This window comes from Schistocerca gregaria, chromosome 8 (genome assembly GCF_023897955.1).
Source record: "Schistocerca gregaria isolate iqSchGreg1 chromosome 8, iqSchGreg1.2, whole genome shotgun sequence".
NCBI lineage: Eukaryota > Metazoa > Arthropoda > Insecta > Orthoptera > Acrididae > Schistocerca > Schistocerca gregaria.
Window position 1 is genome coordinate 381,185,377 of NC_064927.1, and position 22,216 is coordinate 381,207,592.

Here is a 22,216-nt window from a genome sequence, read left to right on the forward strand (position 1 = left end):
TATGCAAATAATTAGCTTTTCAGAGCATTCACACAAGGTTGGCGCCGGTAGCGACACCTACAATGTGCTGACATGAGGTAAGTTTCCAACAGATTTCTCATACACAAACAGCAGTTGAACGGCGTTGCCTGATGAAACGTTGTTGTGATGCCTCGTATAAGGAGGAGAAATGCATACCATCACGTTTACAACTTTGATAAAAGTCGGATTGTAGCCTATTGCAATTGCGGTTTATCGTATCGCGACATTGCTACTCGTGTTGGTCGAGATCCAATGACTGTTAGCAGAATATGGAATCGGTGGGTTCAGGAGGGTAATGCAGAATGCAGATGACAGGCATGGATCGTGCAGGCACGTCTCGATCCATGAGTCAACAAATGGGGACATTTGCCAGACAACAATTATCTGCAAGAACAGTTTGATGACGTTTGCAGTAGCATGGACTATCAGCTCGGAGACCATGGCTGCGGTTACCCTTGACGCTGCATCACAGACAGGAGCACCTGCGATGGTGTACTCAACGATGAACCTGGGAGCACGAATGGCAAAACATAATTTTTTTCGGATGAACCCAGGATCTGTTTACAGCATCATGATGGTCACATCCGTGTTTGGTGACATCACTGTGAACGCACTTTGGAAGCGTGTATTTGTCATCGCCATACTGGCGTGTCACCCAGCGTGATGGTATGGGGTGCCATTGGTTACACGTCTCCGTCGCCTCTTGTTCGCATTGATGGCACTTTGAACAGTGGACATTACATTTCAGATGTGTTACGACCCTTGGCTCTATCCTTCATTCAATCCCTGTGAAACCCTACATTTCAGCAGGATAATGCACGACCGCATGTTGCAGGTCCTGTACGGGCCTTTCTGGATACAGAAAATGTTCGACTGCTTCCCTGGCTAGCACATTCTCCAGATCTCTCACCAATTGAAAACGTCTGGTCAATGGTGGCCGAGCAACTGACTCATCACAATATGCCAGTCACTACTCTTGATGAACTGTGGTATCGTGTTGAAGCTGCATGGGCAGCTGTACCTGTACACGCTATCCAAGCTCTGTTTGACTCAATGCCCAGGCGTATCAAGGCCGTTATTACGGCCAGAGGTGGTTGTTCTGGGTGCTGATTTTTCAGGATCTATGCACCTACATTGCGTGAAAATGTAATGACATGTCATTTCTAGTATAATATATTTGTCCAATGAATACCCGTTTATCATCTGCATTTCTTCTTGATGTAGCAATTTTAATGGCCAGTAGTGTACATAATTAAGACTGCACAGAATCCTCTGAGCAAGCGTCCTACTCACACTTGTCCGGTTATTTATAAATACATATTATGTATTCTTGTTTTATGATGTGTTCTGTTTACTTGAGGATCTCTTTACTATGGATCTATGAAACATAGGTATAACTAATCTAATTAACTTTTCATAATTTTTAATTGCATCCTTTTTAGAGCAAAATATCCACTTTGATTTTAGATGAATTACCTCAGAAGGTTTATTTCAGGCATTATTAAGTGATATTATGCTAGCAATACCATCTGCAGTTCAACACAGTGAGGCAAATTCCTAAGTGCAAAGCAGTCAAACTGATTGTAGAATGAAGGCTTTCACGGCCGGGTGACATGGCTGTTGATATACTTTTCGGGATGTGAGGTCGTGGTCAAAGAACTTTTCTGCTCCTTACGTTTCGTCCAGGACTGTGCTGGACTTCCTCAGAGGTGCTGCTCTGCTGAGTCTTGCCGACTGACTGGTCGGGTGTCTGAGAGCGACTTATATATTGTAAGAAAGGGGGGCGTGGTTCGGGGGACATGTGATGAGCAGTGATAATCCATAGGAAAGTTAAGACACCCGACCAGTCAGTCGGCAAGACTCAACAGAGCAGCGCTTCTGAGGAAGTCCAGCACAGTCCTGGTAGAAACGTAAGGAGCAGAAAAGTTCTTGGACCACGACCTCACATCCTGAAAAGTATATCAACAGCCAGACAAACTGATGTTTTTGATTTACTTATCCATGTGTTGTTGCCACCTCAGTGGGGTGTACACCTGAATGTGTAAGAATTTTACACATACTTTCATTTAGTGTATGTATATTGGTCTATATATCTGGTACCTATATTTTATTTTATTTGCCTGTAACTGCATTTTTTTAAGATTACAAAACAAGGAGCTTATTTTTCTTTAGGCTCTGTCTGATAAGGGTAGGTTTGGGCACTTGACAATTTACTTGTATTATAAGCATGATTCACTCTGTTTGACGATCTGTGATCTTAGAGACTCTCGTTGCAAAGACTCTTTTAATAATGTGTAATACATATATGTTACTTGCAATGTCATGATTAGCTTTTATAAACTTGATTTCTACATCAACAGTAATAATGAGACATGAGCAACATCAACATTACACATTCTGCTATGATTAACAATGCAAGGTTGTTGGCGCGACATATCACATACCTTGATGTCACGGGAAGTGAGTGGTGCAAGCACTACCTGCTTGTGGCCTGCATGAGGCAGCAAGCGACACACTACTGATGCACCCGTTGGTGTTCGCAGCAGAGCCAATCCTGCTCCTCGCTTGTTTGGTGATGACACTGATGTCCCTGTAGCTGACACTGCTGCCGTTGAGGGTGAAGATGGGACTGGTTGCATTTGGCTATTCCCTGGATGCAGCACCTGTACCAGAGTGTGCTTAATTTATGATCCAGATTTTCAAAGAAAAAAGTAGAGTACTTACTGTCTTATCAGTGTTGGGGACATCACATATATCATGAAGTGGAGCTGCTGCATTACTGTCCATAAAAATCTAGGCAGTTCACAAAAGTCAATACTGTCTCTTCTTATAAGAGACCTGACTTCATTGAACACAATGTTTCTACAGTACATGAAATTGAATAAAAGAAGACCTCCTGAACAGAAAATGGGGATATATGAGCATCTTATGCAGAAAATACTAAATGAAGTTTGGATCTGTCATTGTAAAGAGGTAAAATTTTGGTTGATACTTGTGATTTATAACTGCTGCAATGAGACACTAATCTGAGCATCAGATGTAGGTACAAGAGTTACTGGGAAAGTAAAAATGTAAGTGCAATAGAAACCAAAGAAAAGTTTTTTCATAATTGACAGCATTGCATCTGTTGCTCTGTCTGAATGAAATTCTGAAATTCACTAGATGTCAGCTGCAGCACTGTTGGGTTAGAAAAATGAGCCCAAAATAACTGTGTCAATTCCAATCATGCAATGTGCTAATTAATGTCATACACAACTGAGAAATTATTTTCTTGACTGCATTAGAATGGCAATAAAACTCTGGTAACCGACCAAGCTTGAAACAATGAGCAGTAATCAGTGTAATGGAATGGCACATTCACCATCAAAGACAAAATTCCAAACCTCTACTTTGTGAAGAAGAATCGTTGCAACTGGGTTTTAAGGCTTCAATTAATTTCCACCCCAAGGACACAGTGTTAATGCTGATGTGTATTGTGAGGTGATAAATTATGAATGGTGTCTTGGACCTTTGCAGTCTGTTGGGTAGGTCATTTTGACATATGCAATGCACAGTCTAAGTCTCACTAAAAAGCCTTTCATAGATTTCAAAATGCAGGATGTTTATTATTGAATTTATGCTACTTGAGCCAGTGTACATAGAAAACTATTTACCACATGGGCACTCAACTTTACAGGACTGTTGTTCAGACTGTGCACTGCAGAATTTGTGTTTTTAGCAGTGTTTAGTGTCATCATTTGCTATTAGGTGACAAAAGGGGTACGGAGATGTACGGTTGAAACACAAGCACTGATGTGCTATACAGTTGCAGAAGGTCAACTTGTGCCTGGAAAAGGTGAGCAGCACTTTAATCATAAAACTCTTTTATCAAAACATCTGTGAGTATTAAAATATTAAAGGAATACAGAGAGGTCCTCTTTCCACACTGGAGTTGAAGAACGTGAATCAAAAGTTCAAATTAACTGGCAATTTGGGAATTGCTCCTTGGTAAGGCTGACGGCCAATTGTACCACAAATTTTAGAAGTTACTGTTGCCATAGATGAGAATGCTGGACACAATGTGTGATCTTCACACAGAGTACAAGCTCTGTGAAGACAGTTGAAAATTCCATGATCCACTGTTTGAAAAGTGCTGCAAACAATTGTGAAATGGTATCTGTGCAAAAATCACATTACTTACAATTTTTTGCCACAAGACACAAATATTTGAATAACACTGATGTATGTTTCCTTCAAGGTTTGAAGTTGGGAATATGTGGCCTTGGAAACCCACTTTATGCTTACTGGGGCAGTGAACATTCTCAATAGTCACATCAGGAGATTGTCACAGCCAACAAATGTTCATAAAGTTCCCCTGCATAATGAACCCGTTACTGAGTGGTTTTGCTTCATGGCACAGTTGATAATGTTCCATTTTTCTTTGAGAACTCAGGCTCCAAGCACCAACGATGTGGAGGGTGAACAGGTATGAATACATTCTGAATGTAGCTCATAACAGATAGATCAACTATTACAATATGGCTCGATTCCAGAACAAACATTAGACAAACTGGAATGAAATTCCTACAGATGATGAATGAGTGATTTGTGTATGGCAACAAATTACACAATCTTATGTTTTCCAGTGATTCTCACTAATTGAATGCAAAAATATATGAGTAGCAGCTTAAAAAAATTCTAAGTATCCATAACATAATATATTACTGGTATGTAGTGATGAATCTCAAACAAAATTCTGTCTCTACTCATTTAATTCATAACAGATACTCTGTTAATATTTATCTTGACATATTCCATATCCTCCAGTGTGGTACCCATGTCATTACTTGAAATAGCCCTGCATGATTATCAAAGAGCACTGATCATTCCCTGACCAGTGGACAGATAATTTTTCTGAAAAATATTGCCTTATTTATCTGGTATAAGGCCACATAAATAGACAACCTGACTTGTGTATGAGGATCATAATGCCTACTCCATTGTTAAACACCTTTTACATGTAGCCCACCCACCTCTAGCTTCCACTGTGTCTTTTTATCATTGAAAATTCATGGTTTGATATGGTTTCTGCCATACTTCAATTCAACCATAATCTCAACACAATGGGTAGCATGATTCATCTCACAAAATTCAATTTCTACTTTTTATGGTCCAATGAGACATATGAGAGTCTACGTGAGTCACTTTGCAAGCTGTAGTTTTCAATGAAGTGCTTTATCATTTATTAATACACACACCATGTTTTGTCAATTCTGACAAGACAGAGAATCCTCAAGATGTAATACAAGTCAAAATATACTTGTAACTCTGCTGAATTTCTTCCATAGAACGTCAGAAAAAGTTAACTATTGTTACAGTCAGCATGCCCGGTTGGCCGTGCAGTCTAACGCACGGCTTTCCGAGTGGGAAGGAGCGCCGGTCCCCGGCACAAATCCGCCGGGCGGATTTGTCTCAAGGTCCGGTGAGCAGGCCATTCTGTAGATGGTTTTTAGGCTGTTTTCCATCTGCCTCGGCAAATGCGAGCAGGTTCCCCTTATTCCGCCCTCAGCTACACTATGTCAGCGATTGCTGCAACAAGTTCTCCACATACGTGTACACCACCATTACTCTACCATGCAAACATAGGAGTTACACTCCTCTGGTGTACTATGTTCCCTGGGAGGTCCACAGGGGGCCGAACCCAATAACCCTGGGTTTGGAGTGGAGCCGGGGAGGGGTGAAGTGGACTGCGGCAGTTGTCATGGGGTTGCAGACGTCTCCGGCTGCGGCAGGGATGGAGACTCTCCGTCGTTTCTAGGTCCCCGGTTCACATAGCATAACATTGTTATAGTCAGGCAGCATGTATTATTTTCACAGGCACATGCCACAGTCTACCAAAACTGGAAAGGCTGTAAATTACTTCTTACATAAAACAATGGAAAATCTAGGATGTAATAATGACAATATTATAAAAGAGATAGTTGTGACTCAGCAGCTCTTGCCACTCACCATATAGCAGAGATGCTGAGTCGCAGAAAGGCAGAACAAAAAGTATATCAAACAAGTAAGCTTTTGGTCAATCCCCCCCCCCCCCCTCACCCCCTCAAATCTCACACCCACGCACACACACACACAACCATAGTCTCCTCTGCCAAGGTCAGGCTGCGAGTAGCAGCTCGTGATGGGAGAAGTAACCCAGGTGCTGGGGGTAAGGAGAAGGCTGAGACGGGTGGGGGGAGAGATAGGAGGGTAGGGGTGGGGAATCGTAAAGTGTTACTTGTGGGAACATACAGGTGGGACGAGGGTAGGGAAGCTAGGTGCAGTCAGGAGGTTAGACGGGGGGCGGGGGGGGGGGGGGGGGGTGCAGTGGAAAAGGATAGAAGTAAACAGGCTGTGAGTGCGTTGGTGGAATAGATGGCTGTGTAGTGCTGGAATGGAAATGGGGAAGGGACAGGTGGGTTAAGAACAATGACTAACAAAAGTTGATGCCAATATGATTACGAGATAGTAGGATATATTGCAGGGAGAGTTTCCACCTGTGCAGTTCAGAAAAGCTGGTGTTGGTGGGAAGGATCCAAATGGAACAGCCTCTGCTAGCTTGGCAACCTGAAGAAAGGCACACATGGACATTGGTTTCAGTTGGATGAGGAAGTGCAAGTGTGGGTGTGGTGGTTGATCCATTAGGGACAGGCAGCATTCTTCAAACCAGAAATTTGTTGTCTTGTCTCCCAATGGGATAAATATCTTAATGCTTGTGGTGATTACATTTGAATGGAACCAATTCCATGGCCCCACTCTAGTGGGTGTTCAGTTATCATTTGACTGCTCTTTATAGCTATGTGATGCATGACGTTCATCCCAACTGATCTTAGTGTTCATAAGGGTGTAAATATGTACAGAATCAGAACAGTCAAATTTTGTTTTCAGTAAAATTTATTTTGCAGACCATACTGCCAGACCATACATTCATTGGATGGCTTTTTTCTGCCAAAGAAAAATTCTTATATCTCCAGCAGCTGCACCCCAAATTCCTATACCATAGTTTAGGCAAGCATGGAAAAATGCATAGTATGCAAGGAGTAACTGTTTTACACTAACTAATGGAAATATTTTCACAAGATGGATTTTAAACATGTTAAAATCTGTCAGGCAGGAAAAGTACTATTAATAATAAATTAAATATTCATATTCATTATGAAGTAGGTGGCTTTACATGATGTAAAACAGAAACTTTCAATCTATTTTTAGTATGTAAAAACAGGAATATGCAGTGCTATTTCAGTCCATCTGATTGTCCGAGTGCTTCTTGCTAATGCGAGCATGGCAGGTCTCAGGAATAAGAGGTAGGTCTCAGGAATAAGACACTGATGAAAGCTCTGTATGATTAATACACAGGCAAAGTATTATTTGTTCTTGGATTTCTGCCTTTTTAAACTAGAGTATGAGGGCTAATCAAAAAGTATCTGACCTTACTTTTTACTATTGAAACCAACAATGGTACCGGAGCGTGTGTGCTCTCTATATGTTTGTGGGCTGGCCAGCCAGTGACAAGTGAATGCTTTTATATGGTAGTCAGCGAATTTTGTATTATGGGCAAAATCATAGAAAAAGTGGAACAAAAATTTTCTTTTAAGCTTGATGATACTCAAATTGAAATAATCCACGAGATTCAATAAATGTCCGGGAACAAAGCAATGATTACCACACAGGTAAAGGAGTGGTACAACCACTATAAAGATGGCCACTCATCAGTGAAGAGTGCAGCGCGTTTAGCTAGGCCCCCAATATCCACAAATGAGATTGTTATTGATCAGGAAGGGATCTTGGTGATGCAGGATATACGAATTGCGAAAACATGCAGACAAGATTACAATTAGTATTGGATTCATACATTCCATCTGAACATCAGGAGGACCTCAGCAAAATTTGTGCCAAACTTACTCACAACTGATCAGAAGTAACTTCATTTGGAGATCACACTGGACATGCTGGATACTGTGAACACAGTGCTGAGTTTAAAAAAAAAAAAAAAAAAAAAAAAAAAAAAAAAAGTGAGATAGGTCCACAGCAGTGTGAAAGCCATGCTGAGCATCCTTTTTTTATATATATAAATGGTGTGTTTCATCATAAGTACACCCAGAAAGTATTAATGTCATTAAGAAGTACTACAAAGATGTTCTGTGTTGCCTCCCTGAAGCAATGAGATGCAAATAGCCAGAGTTTCGGGCTGTTTACACCTTCATCATGACAATGTATCCACTCATTGTTCCAATTAATTAAGATTTTTTTTTTGGCCAAACACAACATGGCTGTGGTTTGTTAGCCTCCTATTCCTCTGACCTAGCACCTAGTGACTTCTGGCTTTTACTTAAAGCGAAAAAGACTCTTAAAGGGACCAGATTTCAAACTGGAAGACATTATTTAGAATGCTCCATACCAAAAGAGGCTTTCCAGTGATGCTTCTAGCAGTGGCAGCAGTGTTGGGGGACATGTGTAGAAGCTGAAGGGATCTACTTAGAAGGTGACTAGTGTCAAACAATTTTATCTGAATAAAGATTGATTTTATAAATAACAGCCCTCGTATCAGATAAGTTTAGAGATGTAAAGACCACACATGTAAAGCGATCAATAAAAAATTGTATGGACTCTCGTAGTTGCAGTATCTTGACCTTTTAGAAGGAATAAATAAATGATTCTCTTTGGTGATAAAAATCTATTCATGTCACTGTTAGGTAATAGTTAACTCTCTTACCACACAGTCTCTAACTATCCAATCTGTCCAGGTTGCAATATTATGACGTCTTGCAAGGGAGGGAGGGATGTAGGTGTTACTTCACTCTATCTTATAACCCCCCCCCATTTTTTCTTTCTCATCAGGTGTTTCACCCCGTGCTCAGATGTACTTAAGACAGTGTTGAGGTATTCATATAATGATTATTTGTACATTTTTATTGTGATTGCGTATATCAAGGTTCACTGCATAATGCAAAGTGTAATGTCAGATTAAGCAATTGCCAGTTACTGATTGATTCAAATAATTCTGATACTACTGGTAATGAGTGTGAAGTAACCATAATAAAGCGTTATGCTGTCCATTCTAAATGTTGATTTCTCTGTGACATTGTTCCTGATAACAGAGGTGTAACTATTGACTGAAAATGTGAAACTGTTTCATAGTCTGCAGCTTGGACATTACACTACAGTACCTTTGAAACCACACATTGGCTGAGAATCAAGATTTTTAGAAGTTTCCACACTTAGCAGTCTCACAGTCATAAGAAGTAAACTGGGCACTGCACTTTTGACTAAACAGTTTTTAAGAACAGTCTTTCACCAGCATTAAGTAAGAAAAATGAGCAACATTGTGTGACTGAATTTAGAATAAAATTTGTATCTTGTCCGGTCAGCCTTGTTGAGGTGCTCCATAGTTGCCCTATGATGATTACTAAGACTTACACTACAGTACCTTTGAAACCACACATTGGCTGAGAATCAAGATTTTTAGAAGTTTCCACACTTAGCAGTCTCACAGTCATAAGAAGTAAACTGGGCACTGCACTTTTGACTAAACAGTTTTTAAGAACAGTCTTTCACCAGCATTAAGTAAGAAAAATGAGCAACATTGTGTGACTGAATTTAGAATAAAATTTGTATCTTGTCCGGTCAGCCTTGTTGAGGTGCTCCATAGTTGCCCTATGATGATTACTAAGACTTTTTTTGTACACTGTACAGATGAACTAGTGCTACAGTCACCAACAATCTTGACACTGACAGAATATTAAAAAGTTTTTCCATTTTTAAGATCAGTGAGGCGTAGCTTTGTAACTGAATGTGGTTGAGTGTCATGATTGTGTACAATTGGTGGATCTTATTTGCTACTGCTGGTTCACACTGGTGTACACTGACCCAAGAAAATACCACAATGAAAGATAAACAGGTGCCAGGAATTGGAGCAAAATCATTCAACTGACTCCATGTCCACAGAATGATAAGTTATGTAGAATGGTAAATCGAGGATGGAATGTAACAATATTATGAAAGGAAAGTTGTTCCAAGTTGCCACATTGGTGTCACAATAACCTCCTCAGCTTTGATCTTAATTGACACAGGAATATTATGATGAAAGTGAAGCATTGGAGATGTTGGGCCTCATTCAGTGAACCATGCCTCATTGTAAATCCTGGAAACAGTCATGTTAGGATGAGTGATCCAACAGGTGACAACATAAATATTAACTTATTGTAGAGCTGTCATACAGATGTGGATGTGTGACAGTGACTGATCAATAACTCGTAGAAAAAGGAATGGAGACATCAAAACATTGCCGTACACAGAATAGGTACCATATATTTAACTGGACATCTTGGATTTCTGTTTATTCAATGAGTATGCTCCAAATGCATGGAAAAAACTATTGTTGTCATGCACTTGGAGTGTAGATGTCAAATAAATAGGCATTGAAACTGGTTGCCTAAATAATAAAAAAAATGTTTATGAAGAATTATGGCTGTTAATATCCCTTTTCTACGAGTTAAATATCAAACGGTAGTTTAATTTCGCCATTATGCCTTTTCTTACCACAATAAATTTCTACCATTTCACAGTATAAATGTAAATTATAAACTTTATATATTATAAACTTTACATATCAGAGAGAGAAACGGGTGAAATCTATACCATAACAGGCATCTAAAGTTATGAATGACCAACTGAGAATAACTATGTCTGTTATGTTAGTGATTTCATCTCCCTTGTCTTTCGATTTTATAAAGTGAGATGTAATCTATCACTAATAACTTAAGTTTGTACAGGGTAAACGTGACTGGAAATGGAAGAAAACTGGTGCTACAAACATGAGTCCAGAAATGCATCGTTGTCACAGTAGATGCTGCTGACGAATAACAGTTCCTCTGACCATGTGCCGTGTGTTCCTTGTTTGTTGCAGGCTGTGTGACTGACACAGTGTTCTTTAAGCAGCAGAATGGTCTGGTATTTATGTTGGGAACAAACCGAGTTGGTATCCGTGTATAGCCAAGCAGATGGAAACGGTCAGGAGGCAGCACAGCTATACCAAAACAAGTACCCTCACAGACTCCAACCACCCACACAACATTTTAAGCCCTCTTTTGGTGTTTGTGTGATCATACAAATACCCAAAAAGGGTTTGAAATATTATGTGTTGTGGTTGGTGTCTGTGAGGGTACCTGTTCTGGTATAACTGTTTTGCCTCTGAACCATTTCCACCTACTTGGCTGCACAAAAACACCACCTTGGCTTGTTCCCAAAGTGAGCACCGGACCACTCAGCTGCTTACCGGATGTTGCATCGATTACACAGCCTTCAACACACAATACACCAGGAACACACAGCATGTGGTCAGAGGAACTGTCATTCGTCAGTGCCATCTACTGTGGCAACAATGCATTTCTGGACCCATGTTCATAGGACCTTTTTTCCTCCATTTCCACTAGAAAATCCATCAGTTTTATTAATGTTCACTCTGCATATTGGCATAAATTGATTGTACTTAAAAATGGCATAATGCTGAAATTTCAGTACCACATAATAAAATATGACATCATTCAAACAACATAATATTACTTCTAACCATTTGCACTCCCAGGTCTTCTTCAAAGTACAACCCACTCCACAACAGAATAATTACCACTATCACAGTTCTAAAGTTATGCTACAATGATTTGAGAAGCATGATAATGAATTCCAGCTGAAGTTACCAGCTCTCAACTCTGTCAGCAGCGTCACCAACTGAAGAGTTCAAGAGACCTCTCCATACTGTTCCACAGGAAATGTTTGCATCCTCTGATGGTCACCGAATTCCAGCTACACTCATTGGCATCATAATAGATCCACCCCGTTAAGGTTACTGTATCCCTTTTGCCAATGCAGAAAAGTTAGCTTACCTTGTTCTCCATGGAGGTGGCAGGTGGCTGCTGTAGGCTCTGTACCTGCAGCTGCAGTGGGGGCTGAGGCTGCAGCAGCTGCACACGGCCAGATGCCAGCAGCTGTGAGTAGCTCAGTGCATCCACCACCTGTACATCACACTGTTTCACAACTCCACTGCAAGAACATCATATACCCTTCAACATGCCAATGCTGCTGTCTGAAGAGTAGGATTTTACAGAGAGAAGTAAAGTGATCTATATCTACATTCTGCAAAGTACTATAATACTTTACAGGGTAGCTTATGTACTTTTGATTATAGCACATGTTATGGTTTCTTGTCATTTCTTTCTCAGCTGGAGTGTAGGATGTATGATTGCTTATATACTCCTGTGTGTGCAATTGTTAATTTCATTTTCACAGTTTCTGCACAAGCAATGTGCAGAGGAGAAAACAAGTCATAGATTCCACCCCGAAATTCAGTTACTGCAATTTTTATATGGATTTTCATGAAGCATTAAGAATCTTTGTTCAGTTGTCGGACAACTGAGATATTCAGCATTCTTTTCTATTATCCCATATGACAAACAATTCCATAATTAGCACTGGCCTTTTTATATGTGCTTTACTTCTCCAGTTAATCTTATCTGATAAGGGTACTACATCACTTCAAAACTCATAAAAAAGCTTGGAATGTTTATCAGGCTAAGGAACAAGCTGGCTTTAAAAGCAATTTTTTAAAAGCAATTGTTGTATACTGGAAAGCATTCAATACAGTTCTGCACTACCATTTAGTGAAAAAAAAACCATGAGGTTAATGAATATTGGACCACATTTGTAACTGGCTTCAGGATTTTATGGCTGAATTCAATGTATTATTTTAATGGGATGAAATTGACAGCTGTAAAAGTAACTTTAAGAGTACCTAAAGAGATTTATGTATAAAGTTACTGTGGGTAATGTTGGAAGTTCCATTAAGACTGTTCACAGACGACGAAGGTGTCTAAAGGAGAGTTACAGCGAAATGCAGTGAGATGTGCAGAGTATTGATACACTACATGATCAAAAGTATTCAAACACCTGGCTGAAAATGACTTACAAGTTCATGGCACCCTCCATTGGTAATGCTGGAATTCAATATGTTGTTGGCTCACCCTTAGCCTTGATGAAAGCTTCCACGCTCGCAGGCATACGTTCAATCAGGTGCTGGAAGGTTTCTTGGGGAATGGCAGCTGTTTCTTCACAGAGTGCTGCGCTGAGGAGAGGTATCTATGTCAGTCGGTGAGACCTGGCACGAAGTTGGGGTTCAAAAACATCCCAAAGGTGTTCTATGGGATTCAGGTCAGGACTCTTTGCAGGTCAGTCCATTACAGGAACGCTATTGTCGAGTAACCACTTCGTCACAGGCTGTGCATTATGAACAGGTGCTCAATCATGTTGAAAGATGCAGTCACCATCCCTGAATTGCTCTTCAACAGTGTGAAGCAAGAAAGTGCTTAAAACACCAATGTAGGCCTGTGTTGTGACAGTGCCATGCAAAACAACAAGGGGTGCAAGCCCCCTCCATGAAAAACACGACCAAACCATAACACCACCACCTCCGAATTTTACTGTTGGCACTAGACACTCTGGCAGATGACGTTCACTGGGAATTCACCATACTCACACCCTGCCATTGGATCGCCACATTGTGTACCGTGGTTCATCACTGCACACAATGTTTTTATGTTTATGCTCCTTACACTAAGTGAGGCAGCGTCTGGTATTTACTGGTGTCATGTGTGGCTTATGAGCAGCTGCTCGACCATGAAATCCAAGTTTTCTCACTTCCCGCCTAACTGTCATAGTATTTGCAGTGGATCCTGATGCAGTTTGGAATCCCTGTGTGTTGGTCTGGATAGATGTCTGCCTATTACACATTACGACCCTCTTCAACTGTTGGCGACCTCTGTCAGTGAACAGACGAAGTCGGCCTGTACACTTTTGTGCTGTATGTGTCCCTTCATGTTTCCACTTCACTATCACATCAGAAAAACTGGAACTAGGAATGTTTAGGAGTGGAAATCTCATGTACAGACATATGACACAAGTGACACCCAATCACCTGACCAAGTTCGAAGTCCGTGAGTTCCGTGGAATGCCCCATTCTGCTCTCTCACAATGTCTAATGACTACTGAGGTCGCTGATATGGAGTACCTGGCAGTAGGGGGCAGCACAATGCACCTAATATGAAAAACGTATGTTTTTTTTTTTTTTTTTTTTTTTTTTTTTTTTTGGGGGGGGGGGGGGGAGTGTTGGAATACTTCTGATCACATTAGTTCCGTAGCTAGCAGTTGACACTGAACTTAAATAAATACAATGTACTGGGCATAAACAGCTGGAGAGATCCTTTATGAAAGAAGTGCATCAAAAAACTCAGTCAGCCAATCCTGGCTATTGCGCATCAGGTAAGATTGTTGTGGTCTTCATCTGAAGACATTTGATGCAACTCTCCATCCTGGTGTAATTATTACAACCTACAACTACATGAGTCTGCTTACTGTTGTGAATTCATTGTTTCCTTCTACAGTTTAGACCCAAACACTTCCATAAATTACCAAATTAACTATTTTCTGATGCTTCAGTGTGTGTGCTATTCCTTCTTTTAGACAAATTGTACCATAAAGTTCTTTTGTCCGCGCCCTGTACCCCATTTTCAGCTCCCTCTCCTTCTTTTCTCTTACATCTGTGTTAATTTTTGTAGGTGCACCTCTCAGCTTGGCACCCCAAGCAGCTGTTACTAATTGCAATAGATCCTGTATAAAGATCACATAGTTCTGGTGCCTCTGAGATTGACACCCAAGCAGCGGCTTGTGTCACTTGGGCCTTGTACTTGATCTACCCATCTAATCTTTGGAGTTGTTTCGCAGTCCCACATTGCATTTCATCACAGACTCATTTAGTAAGTGTGAGAATGTTAAAGAGATAGTAATAAAATTCCCGTGGCTGGGGCTAGAAGAAATGGGTTATGGGTTACAGTGAAATTTACTGTTAAAACTCTGAGAGACTATGCCCAAAGGGGAGTCTGGCAACATACTGGTTCCTCCCATACACGAGGTCTATTCAGAAAATTCTGGAACTTTGTCCACAAAATTTTCTGGGCTTACTTTTTACTTATTGTGCATGATCTCATTCAAAATTGATACACCGCTCCCAATGCCATTTCTACTTCTGGAAGCAATCTTGGTATGTCTCTTGCTGGATTACGTGAGGAATCATCAGTGTATTTTCTTTTATCTCATCTGCTGTTGTAAATCTTTGTCCTTTCACTAGGATTTTCAATATTGGATATAAAAAAAGTCTGCAGGCGCCAGGTCTGAAGAGAACGGAGGATAAGGCAGCACAGTGAGGTTTTTTTTCCCTGGATTTGTCATACACCAGCAGGGATGAATGTGGAGGTACATTATCATTATGAAAGTCATGAATTGTCTTGCCACATTCCAGACTGTTTCCTTCTCACCTTTTCTCAGACACACTGCAAAATGTCCCAATAGTACCACTGATTAACAGTTTGTTCCTGTGGCACGAATTCAAAGTCAAAGAAAACTACCAGCATGGCTCTCACATTTGACCTAACCTGACAAGCCTTTTTTGATCTTGGAGAGCCTTTCCCAATCCACTGTGAAGATTGAATCTTGGTTTGAACATCATAACCATAGACCCATGTCTTATCACCAGTTATGATTATCTTAAGGAACATCTATGCGAGCCCAAAGCTCTTCACAGATTGCAAAGAAAAGGTCTTTCTGGTCTCGACTCATGAGCCGTGGGATGAACTCGGTGACAACACAATGCATTCCAAGATGCTGTGTCAGGATTTCATGATACGATCCAACTGAAATGTTACAAAACTTCCTGGCAGATTAAAACTGTGTGCCCGACCGAGACTCGAACTCGGGACCTTGGTAGAGCACTTGCCCGCGAAAGGCAAAGGTCCCGAGTTTGAGTCTCGGTCGGGCACACAGTTTTAATCTGCCAGGAAGTTTCATATCAGCGCACACTCCGCTGCAGAGTGAAAATCTCATTCTGAAATGTTACATTCTGGCCGGCCACTGTGGCTGAGCAGCTCTATGCGCTTCAGTCCAGAACCACGTTGCTGCTACATTCGCAGGTTCTAATCATGCCTCGGGCATGGCTGTGTGTGATGTCCTTAGGATAGTTAGGTTTAAGTAGTTCTAAGTCTAGGGGACTGATGACCTCAGATGTTAAGTCCCATAGTGCTCAGAACCATTTGAACCAATTTTTGTTACATTCTTCTACAATCTCTCAGTCAGTCAGTCAGTCAGTCAGTCAGTCTTCGACTGGCACGCACAATTTTGTCGATGTTCCTGACATGAATGCTGTCGGTAGATATTGAAGGGGTGCTGAATGAGGATCATCTTCAACTTCCATCCAGCTATTTTTAAACCATGTGAACCATTTATAACACCGAGTATGGCTTAAGCACTCATCACCGTAGGCTTCCTGCATGATTTGGTGTGTCTCTGTAAAGGTTTCTTTGAGTTCATGCAAAAATTAATGCAGACGCATTGGTTCTCTACCTCTACCATTTCAAAATTAGCAAACTGTGTGACACAATATAATTACATAGGCTTCTGCGGCCAGTCAGTTGACATAAAAAAGTTTTCTGGGTATGGTACCACATCATACAGCCCAACAGACCACACTGTCAACACAAGGCACGAGCAGTACTGGCGAGTAACTGCCATCGCACGGCTGACGTCCAGCATTTAGTAAACAGGAGCCAACTTCTCATTTGCCAGTGACCACCAATCGTGGCACATAACACAAGAGCCATTCTTCCTTAAGTGACCAATGAAATGAACTCTCTTTTTAAAACTATGACGTTAATGGCATGCGCAGTGAACAGTAATAACAAAATATAAGGGACACTGCATAGCTAGAATGTGCCAGTAGACCCAGAAGAAGTCCACTGCAACCGTGGCCGAAACATTGGTTTTTCTCCAGCAGTCGTTTTATACAATATGAAGTGGTCCCATACCCAGACAACTCTTATGTGGTATATGACACTATATTCTATTCAATACAGCACTGAAAATTACTAACAAACATACAACAATGAAAGTTCCGGCAGTTACACATTACACTTAGGTGTGTGCTGGAATGTCAACTGCATTTCGCTCCAACGCACCACAGTGGCAAAATTATGAAGATTCCAGAATTTTTTGAACAGACCTCATACATCTCCAGAAATGATCACAATGATAAAATTGGAGTAATCAGAACTTATATGGAGCCTTACCAACAATCGTTCTTCCCATGCACCTTTTCAAAAGGGAGGAAATGATAGTGGTACCAGTAATACCCTCAACCATAAGCTATAAGGAGTCGAAGAGAGAATGGACACTTCCCTAGCATACCTGGGATGCACACCAATGATAAAGTGAATATGAAAGCTGAGAGGAGATGGAGAAGTAAGCTAAGAGAGTACGAAGCACTACAATAACATACACACCTGAAAGCGATCGTGGTCGATCTGTCGCACACCATGCGTTATTTCTTCATGTGCACGCAGGTCTGCATAGCGGCCAAGCATCATCTCACAGAATCGACAGCGCAGCCTCTGTTGGTGGTTCTGCTCTGACAGCTGTTGCTGGTGCTGTTGGTGATGTGACTGGTGCTGTGCCTGACGTTGCCGGGACCTCGCACTGCGCTGTCCATGTGCCTTCTGCAGGGAGAGTATGACATGCACACACAGAATGCACCTTGTCTCCCTGTCTGTATCAATCACACTGATTAAACATCTATGCATGACAGATCAAAATGATGTGAAATGGAAACAAATGAATGGCAAATAGTCAGCTACAGTGCATTAGGAGTGTTGTAGGAAAGTGTAGCACACCAACCCACTTACAAAGAAAGCTGTATACAGACTGTTTGAGAAATCCATTTTTGAGTGCTATTTGAGTGTTCAGGATCATCATCCCAGGTCAGATTAAAGGAAGAAATCAAAGCAATTCAGAGGTGTGCTGCTATATATACTGTCTGTTAGTTTGTACAGTATGAGAGTGTAACGAAAAATGTCTATGAGCATAGATGTGAATCCTCAGAGAAAAGATGGTGATCTTATCGTCAACCACATTTTCTCCAAAACAGTGTAGCGGCAAAACAGCGGCAGTTTGGAGGTTGTAAGGAGTGGTTCCAAGATATTCTTTCAGTTGGAGTGGCAACACTGGCTGTCCTAAGATTTGAAAATGAGAATAGATATTATAAACTAAAAGGTCTGAACTGGCTTTCAAAAAGAAACCAAGTGTACACATTTAACAGAAAAATGGATTGTGTATGTATTGGAGTCTTAAGGAGGCCAAAGCTTTCAGTCCGTGAGTAGCTTCTTTAGGTTGATTTAACTTTTTATGTACAGTAGATCACACAAGAACTTGATGATTAATGGTTTGGATTGAATACAGTACACACTAGTTAATTATGCCTATTTCTGATGAACTTTGAATGTTAGATGAGGCTAGTTTATACCACATGGACAAGCAGAACAATCATGTTGTGTAGACAGCAGTTCTACTGTAAGTTACAAACCTTCTTCCCTTACATGCAGTGGGAGATTGATGTTAAAGGAATTGAGGATGAGCCAAGGCAGAGTTAACATCATCATCAGTTGTGAATATCTGTGTGAGCAGGTGGCCTGTTAACAATTTTTGTGCCGCTAAATTGATTAATGAGCTGGAGACAACAGGGATGGGAAATGATTGAAGCTTCATTGACATGTGCATTTGAGATCCGTCACTTTATACGAACCAGAGCTAAGGGGACGAGTCCTGCTGATCTAGGATAGGATAAACTACCATCTCCATCTTAGTTCATAATTTTTGTTTATTTATTTATTTTCTTGGTTTTATCAGTACTACCAGACTCCTGCAGCAAACCAGATATTCTATGTTTTACATGAAACTCAAACAATGGAATATCTGGGATGGAATAATAACAGACAGACTGTTACTTGCCACATAGAAGAGGCAATGAGCAGCAGACAGCTACATTTAAAAGTAGACTGTCTAATATAGAACACAACAATGAGAAACAACTGTGACATGAATGGTGAAAGCAGGAGTAGTTACAGCAGAAAAAACCACAGGTAATGTCTGTTCATGAAAAGTAGTATAACAAAGACAAATCACAAACAGGTAGATTTAAACTAATGGCACTGGTAGCAATGGTAATGAGAGATGGGGTGGGAGAGAGAGAGAAAGAGAAACATGATAGAACATGAGTTATGAAGATGAAAGAAAAGAAAGTGGCGTGAGTGACTGAGAAATAAAAAGAGAAAGATGCACAACCGATAGAAGATGGGAGCATCCACTTTAATGTTTGAAAAAAGTAAATTGGACAAGTATAATGCTGTTTGCAAGGGGTGGAAAGGAAAGGCACCTCCCCCCCCTCCCCCCCTCCATTCTCCCAGAATCTGGAGTACTCAGTTTTTATTCATCACAGAATTCTCAAAATCTTCTTGAAGTGATTTTCTAGGATTCAGTAAATCTTTCATTTAGCTCATTGTAGAATTATTTAGGTAATTGCAGTTCCTGTAGCATGGCACTTCTTAACATTGAGCAACTCACTTATAAAAATATTAATTTAAGAGAATTCCTCCACCCCCTCCCTCACTGCCCCCTGGATAAATTTCTGTGGATGCCCATAGCAATGTATTGCAAGAAAAAAAAATTGTTACAAGATTTTTCTTAGCAGCAATGCGATCACCGAATTATTCGAAATGTGCACAGCAACAACAAGATACAGACACTTGATTTCTGATCATCCAAGGTACTGGGGTGCGCACATACTGAAGAGCTGCGGTAGCAGATGCACTGTATGGCAGTCACATAACACAGATGACCACAACAGTCCTGACTGGACAAATAAAGTGCTGATATGGTAAAATAGATGGATGTTACAGATGTAACATTTATAGCATTCATGGTTAGCCATAACCATCTAGAATTTTCACTATTCATGTCATAAAGGATTACATACCAACATTGGAAGTTAAGAGGATGAGTCACTGCCCAAGTTTACATGTCACATCCCATGTAAACTTTTTAGGGCACAGGGGCAATTGAAAGTCTCCTGCCCAGATGAGGTGCTCATCCAAAGCTACACCTAAGTTCTTGACTACTTTCTGATACAGTACTGGGACTGTAGCAAAGTGATTATAATCAGAAAACATGAAAGTTCTGTCAAAATATTGTGAGAACAGGAGACTTTGGAATAAATAAAATCTTTTGAGTACTGTCATGACAACAGGAGATTTTGGAATAAGCAAAATCTTTTGAGTACCAGTACTTCAGAAGTTTGGTGAGAGTAAATAAAAGATCTTTTAAAAAAGTGAAAAGTGTGTCAACAGCAAAAAGATTTCTGAAGGAATTAAGAAAGATTTGCGAAGTGTTTCACCTAGAGTGTAGTAATGGATATCACCAAACCAGAGATAATCGAAGAGAAAGGAAAAATACTGGAAGGGTTTTGAAATTCTTTGATGATTTCCAAAAGAAGACATTATTAACAATGTCTAGCAGTTATTGTGCAAAGTTTATCATGGCCAAAGGTTACTTTGAAAATCAATAAAGGTATCCTCTTTGTATCTTATGTTTCATTGTTTTATGATACAGTACCTGGTAATAAAAAGAGGAAGGAAAACATACCTGCTTGTGACACATGAGGTTTGACATCTGGTTGAATCCCTTTCCGCACGCATCACACTTATATGGTCGCTCGTTGGTGTGAGTGAAGACGTGGTTGCGCAGGTTGCCTTTCTGGTGGAAACCCTTGCCACATACATGGCAGCGGTGTGGCTTCTGGTCTGAGTGTGTCTTGCGGTGTGAGATAAGCGTGGAGACACGATTGAAGGTCTTGCGACAGAGCTCACATGCGTAGGGCCGCGCGTCACTGTGGATGGCCTGATGCTGCGCCAGTGTGCTCATCTGCCGGAAGCCCTTGCCACACTCCTGCCAGCAAGGTGACACAGCTTCTTAACTGTCTGCTTCCTGCATATCTCCAGCAAGCATTGCAACATGGTTAGGATCTTACATTTCTGTAGTTTGCATAGTATGTTTCAGGATAATTAGCCTCTCACTCACAGTACTTTGCAATTGCATGTGAAAGTTCCTATTACGGGAGAAAATTTGTTTGTTCATATGCATAAATTTGAGTTTATTACAATAGAGGTGTTGAAATACGAAATAGATTGTACCACTTTTAATTTCCCTGCCAGTGAACAATATCAATAGTTGCCTGGAGGCATTTAAGCTCATGAGTGAAAAGCACCATCAGAAGTGTGGAATGCATGCCACACAGGCATGGCCCCTCACAGCAACAACCTAAGTGAACAGCCATGGTTCAGTCTGGAATAGTACGCCACATGAGTAGTTGCCAATCACATCTAGCCTCTATACAGATACCAACCCTTCTCTGGACTTGAATTTCTGGTTACTACTCTTGGCATTCCTTCATGTTTCGCTCACAATGAACTTGGCTTTGTTTAGACATTACACATTCATATTAGAATCAAATACAAAAGTGGCGACAAGGTATTACCCTATCATGTTTTCATTGTACATCTGCATGAAACATGGGCTCCATGTTTTTGTAACTTTGGCAGCAACAACTGTCAAGCTATAGGGCTGGGGCAGACATGAAACAAACAGGGGCATGCCATTGCTTTCGTTATGATATGAGCCTTTGAAACTGGTAGCACACGCTAAATCATCTGAAAACACTCAGGAAAATTCTGAGAACAGTGCATCCAGTTCTTGGCAGAGAACTTTATTTTATACCAGACGCACTTCATCAAAAATAGAGAATCCAAAAATTTTGAAGCTATCTATCCCAAATAAGCTAGCAATGTTGACACCATCTACCATTCTATCAGTGTTGACACCATCTACCACTAGAAAGGTCAAAGGCTAAACAACTGTTTTATACACTACAGGAGTAGAAAACTGTCCTGATATGGGTATTTGTTGTTTGTTGGTGATCCAAAAGCCACATAAGTTTGTGAATTTAACGAAGTCACTTCCGCACTGCGTCTACTTGCATTTGTAACATCTTGTCCATAATATGTACTTCAATATAAAGTTTGTTTGGGGCTACCATCACTTGAGAAACACTGTTCACATCCATATTACCATCTCATCCATATGGTTGAGAGTTGCATACAGATGCAATATGTCCCTTTTTTTGTAATGGTTGCACATCACCCAATGCTTTAGGCATGCGGCCGACTCATGATGAACAAAGCAATAAGGGCATGAC

The 22,216-nt window shown here is 40.7% G+C and overlaps 1 protein-coding gene across 1 annotated transcript in view; it reads right to left on the reverse strand.

The window, feature by feature from the left end:
• Positions 1 to 22,216, reverse strand: part of LOC126285206 (zinc finger protein 358-like) — a 60,491-nt gene that overhangs the window by 10,068 nt on the left and 28,207 nt on the right. Inside the window, exons 2-5 of the mRNA XM_049984511.1 lie at positions 20,608 to 20,910; positions 17,418 to 17,630; positions 11,922 to 12,050; positions 2,466 to 2,684 (exon numbers count right to left, since the gene is read on the reverse strand). Coding sequence (XP_049840468.1) covers positions 2,466 to 2,684; positions 11,922 to 12,050; positions 17,418 to 17,630; positions 20,608 to 20,910 — 864 coding nt within the window. The remainder of the gene's footprint in view (positions 1 to 2,465; positions 2,685 to 11,921; positions 12,051 to 17,417; positions 17,631 to 20,607; positions 20,911 to 22,216) is intronic.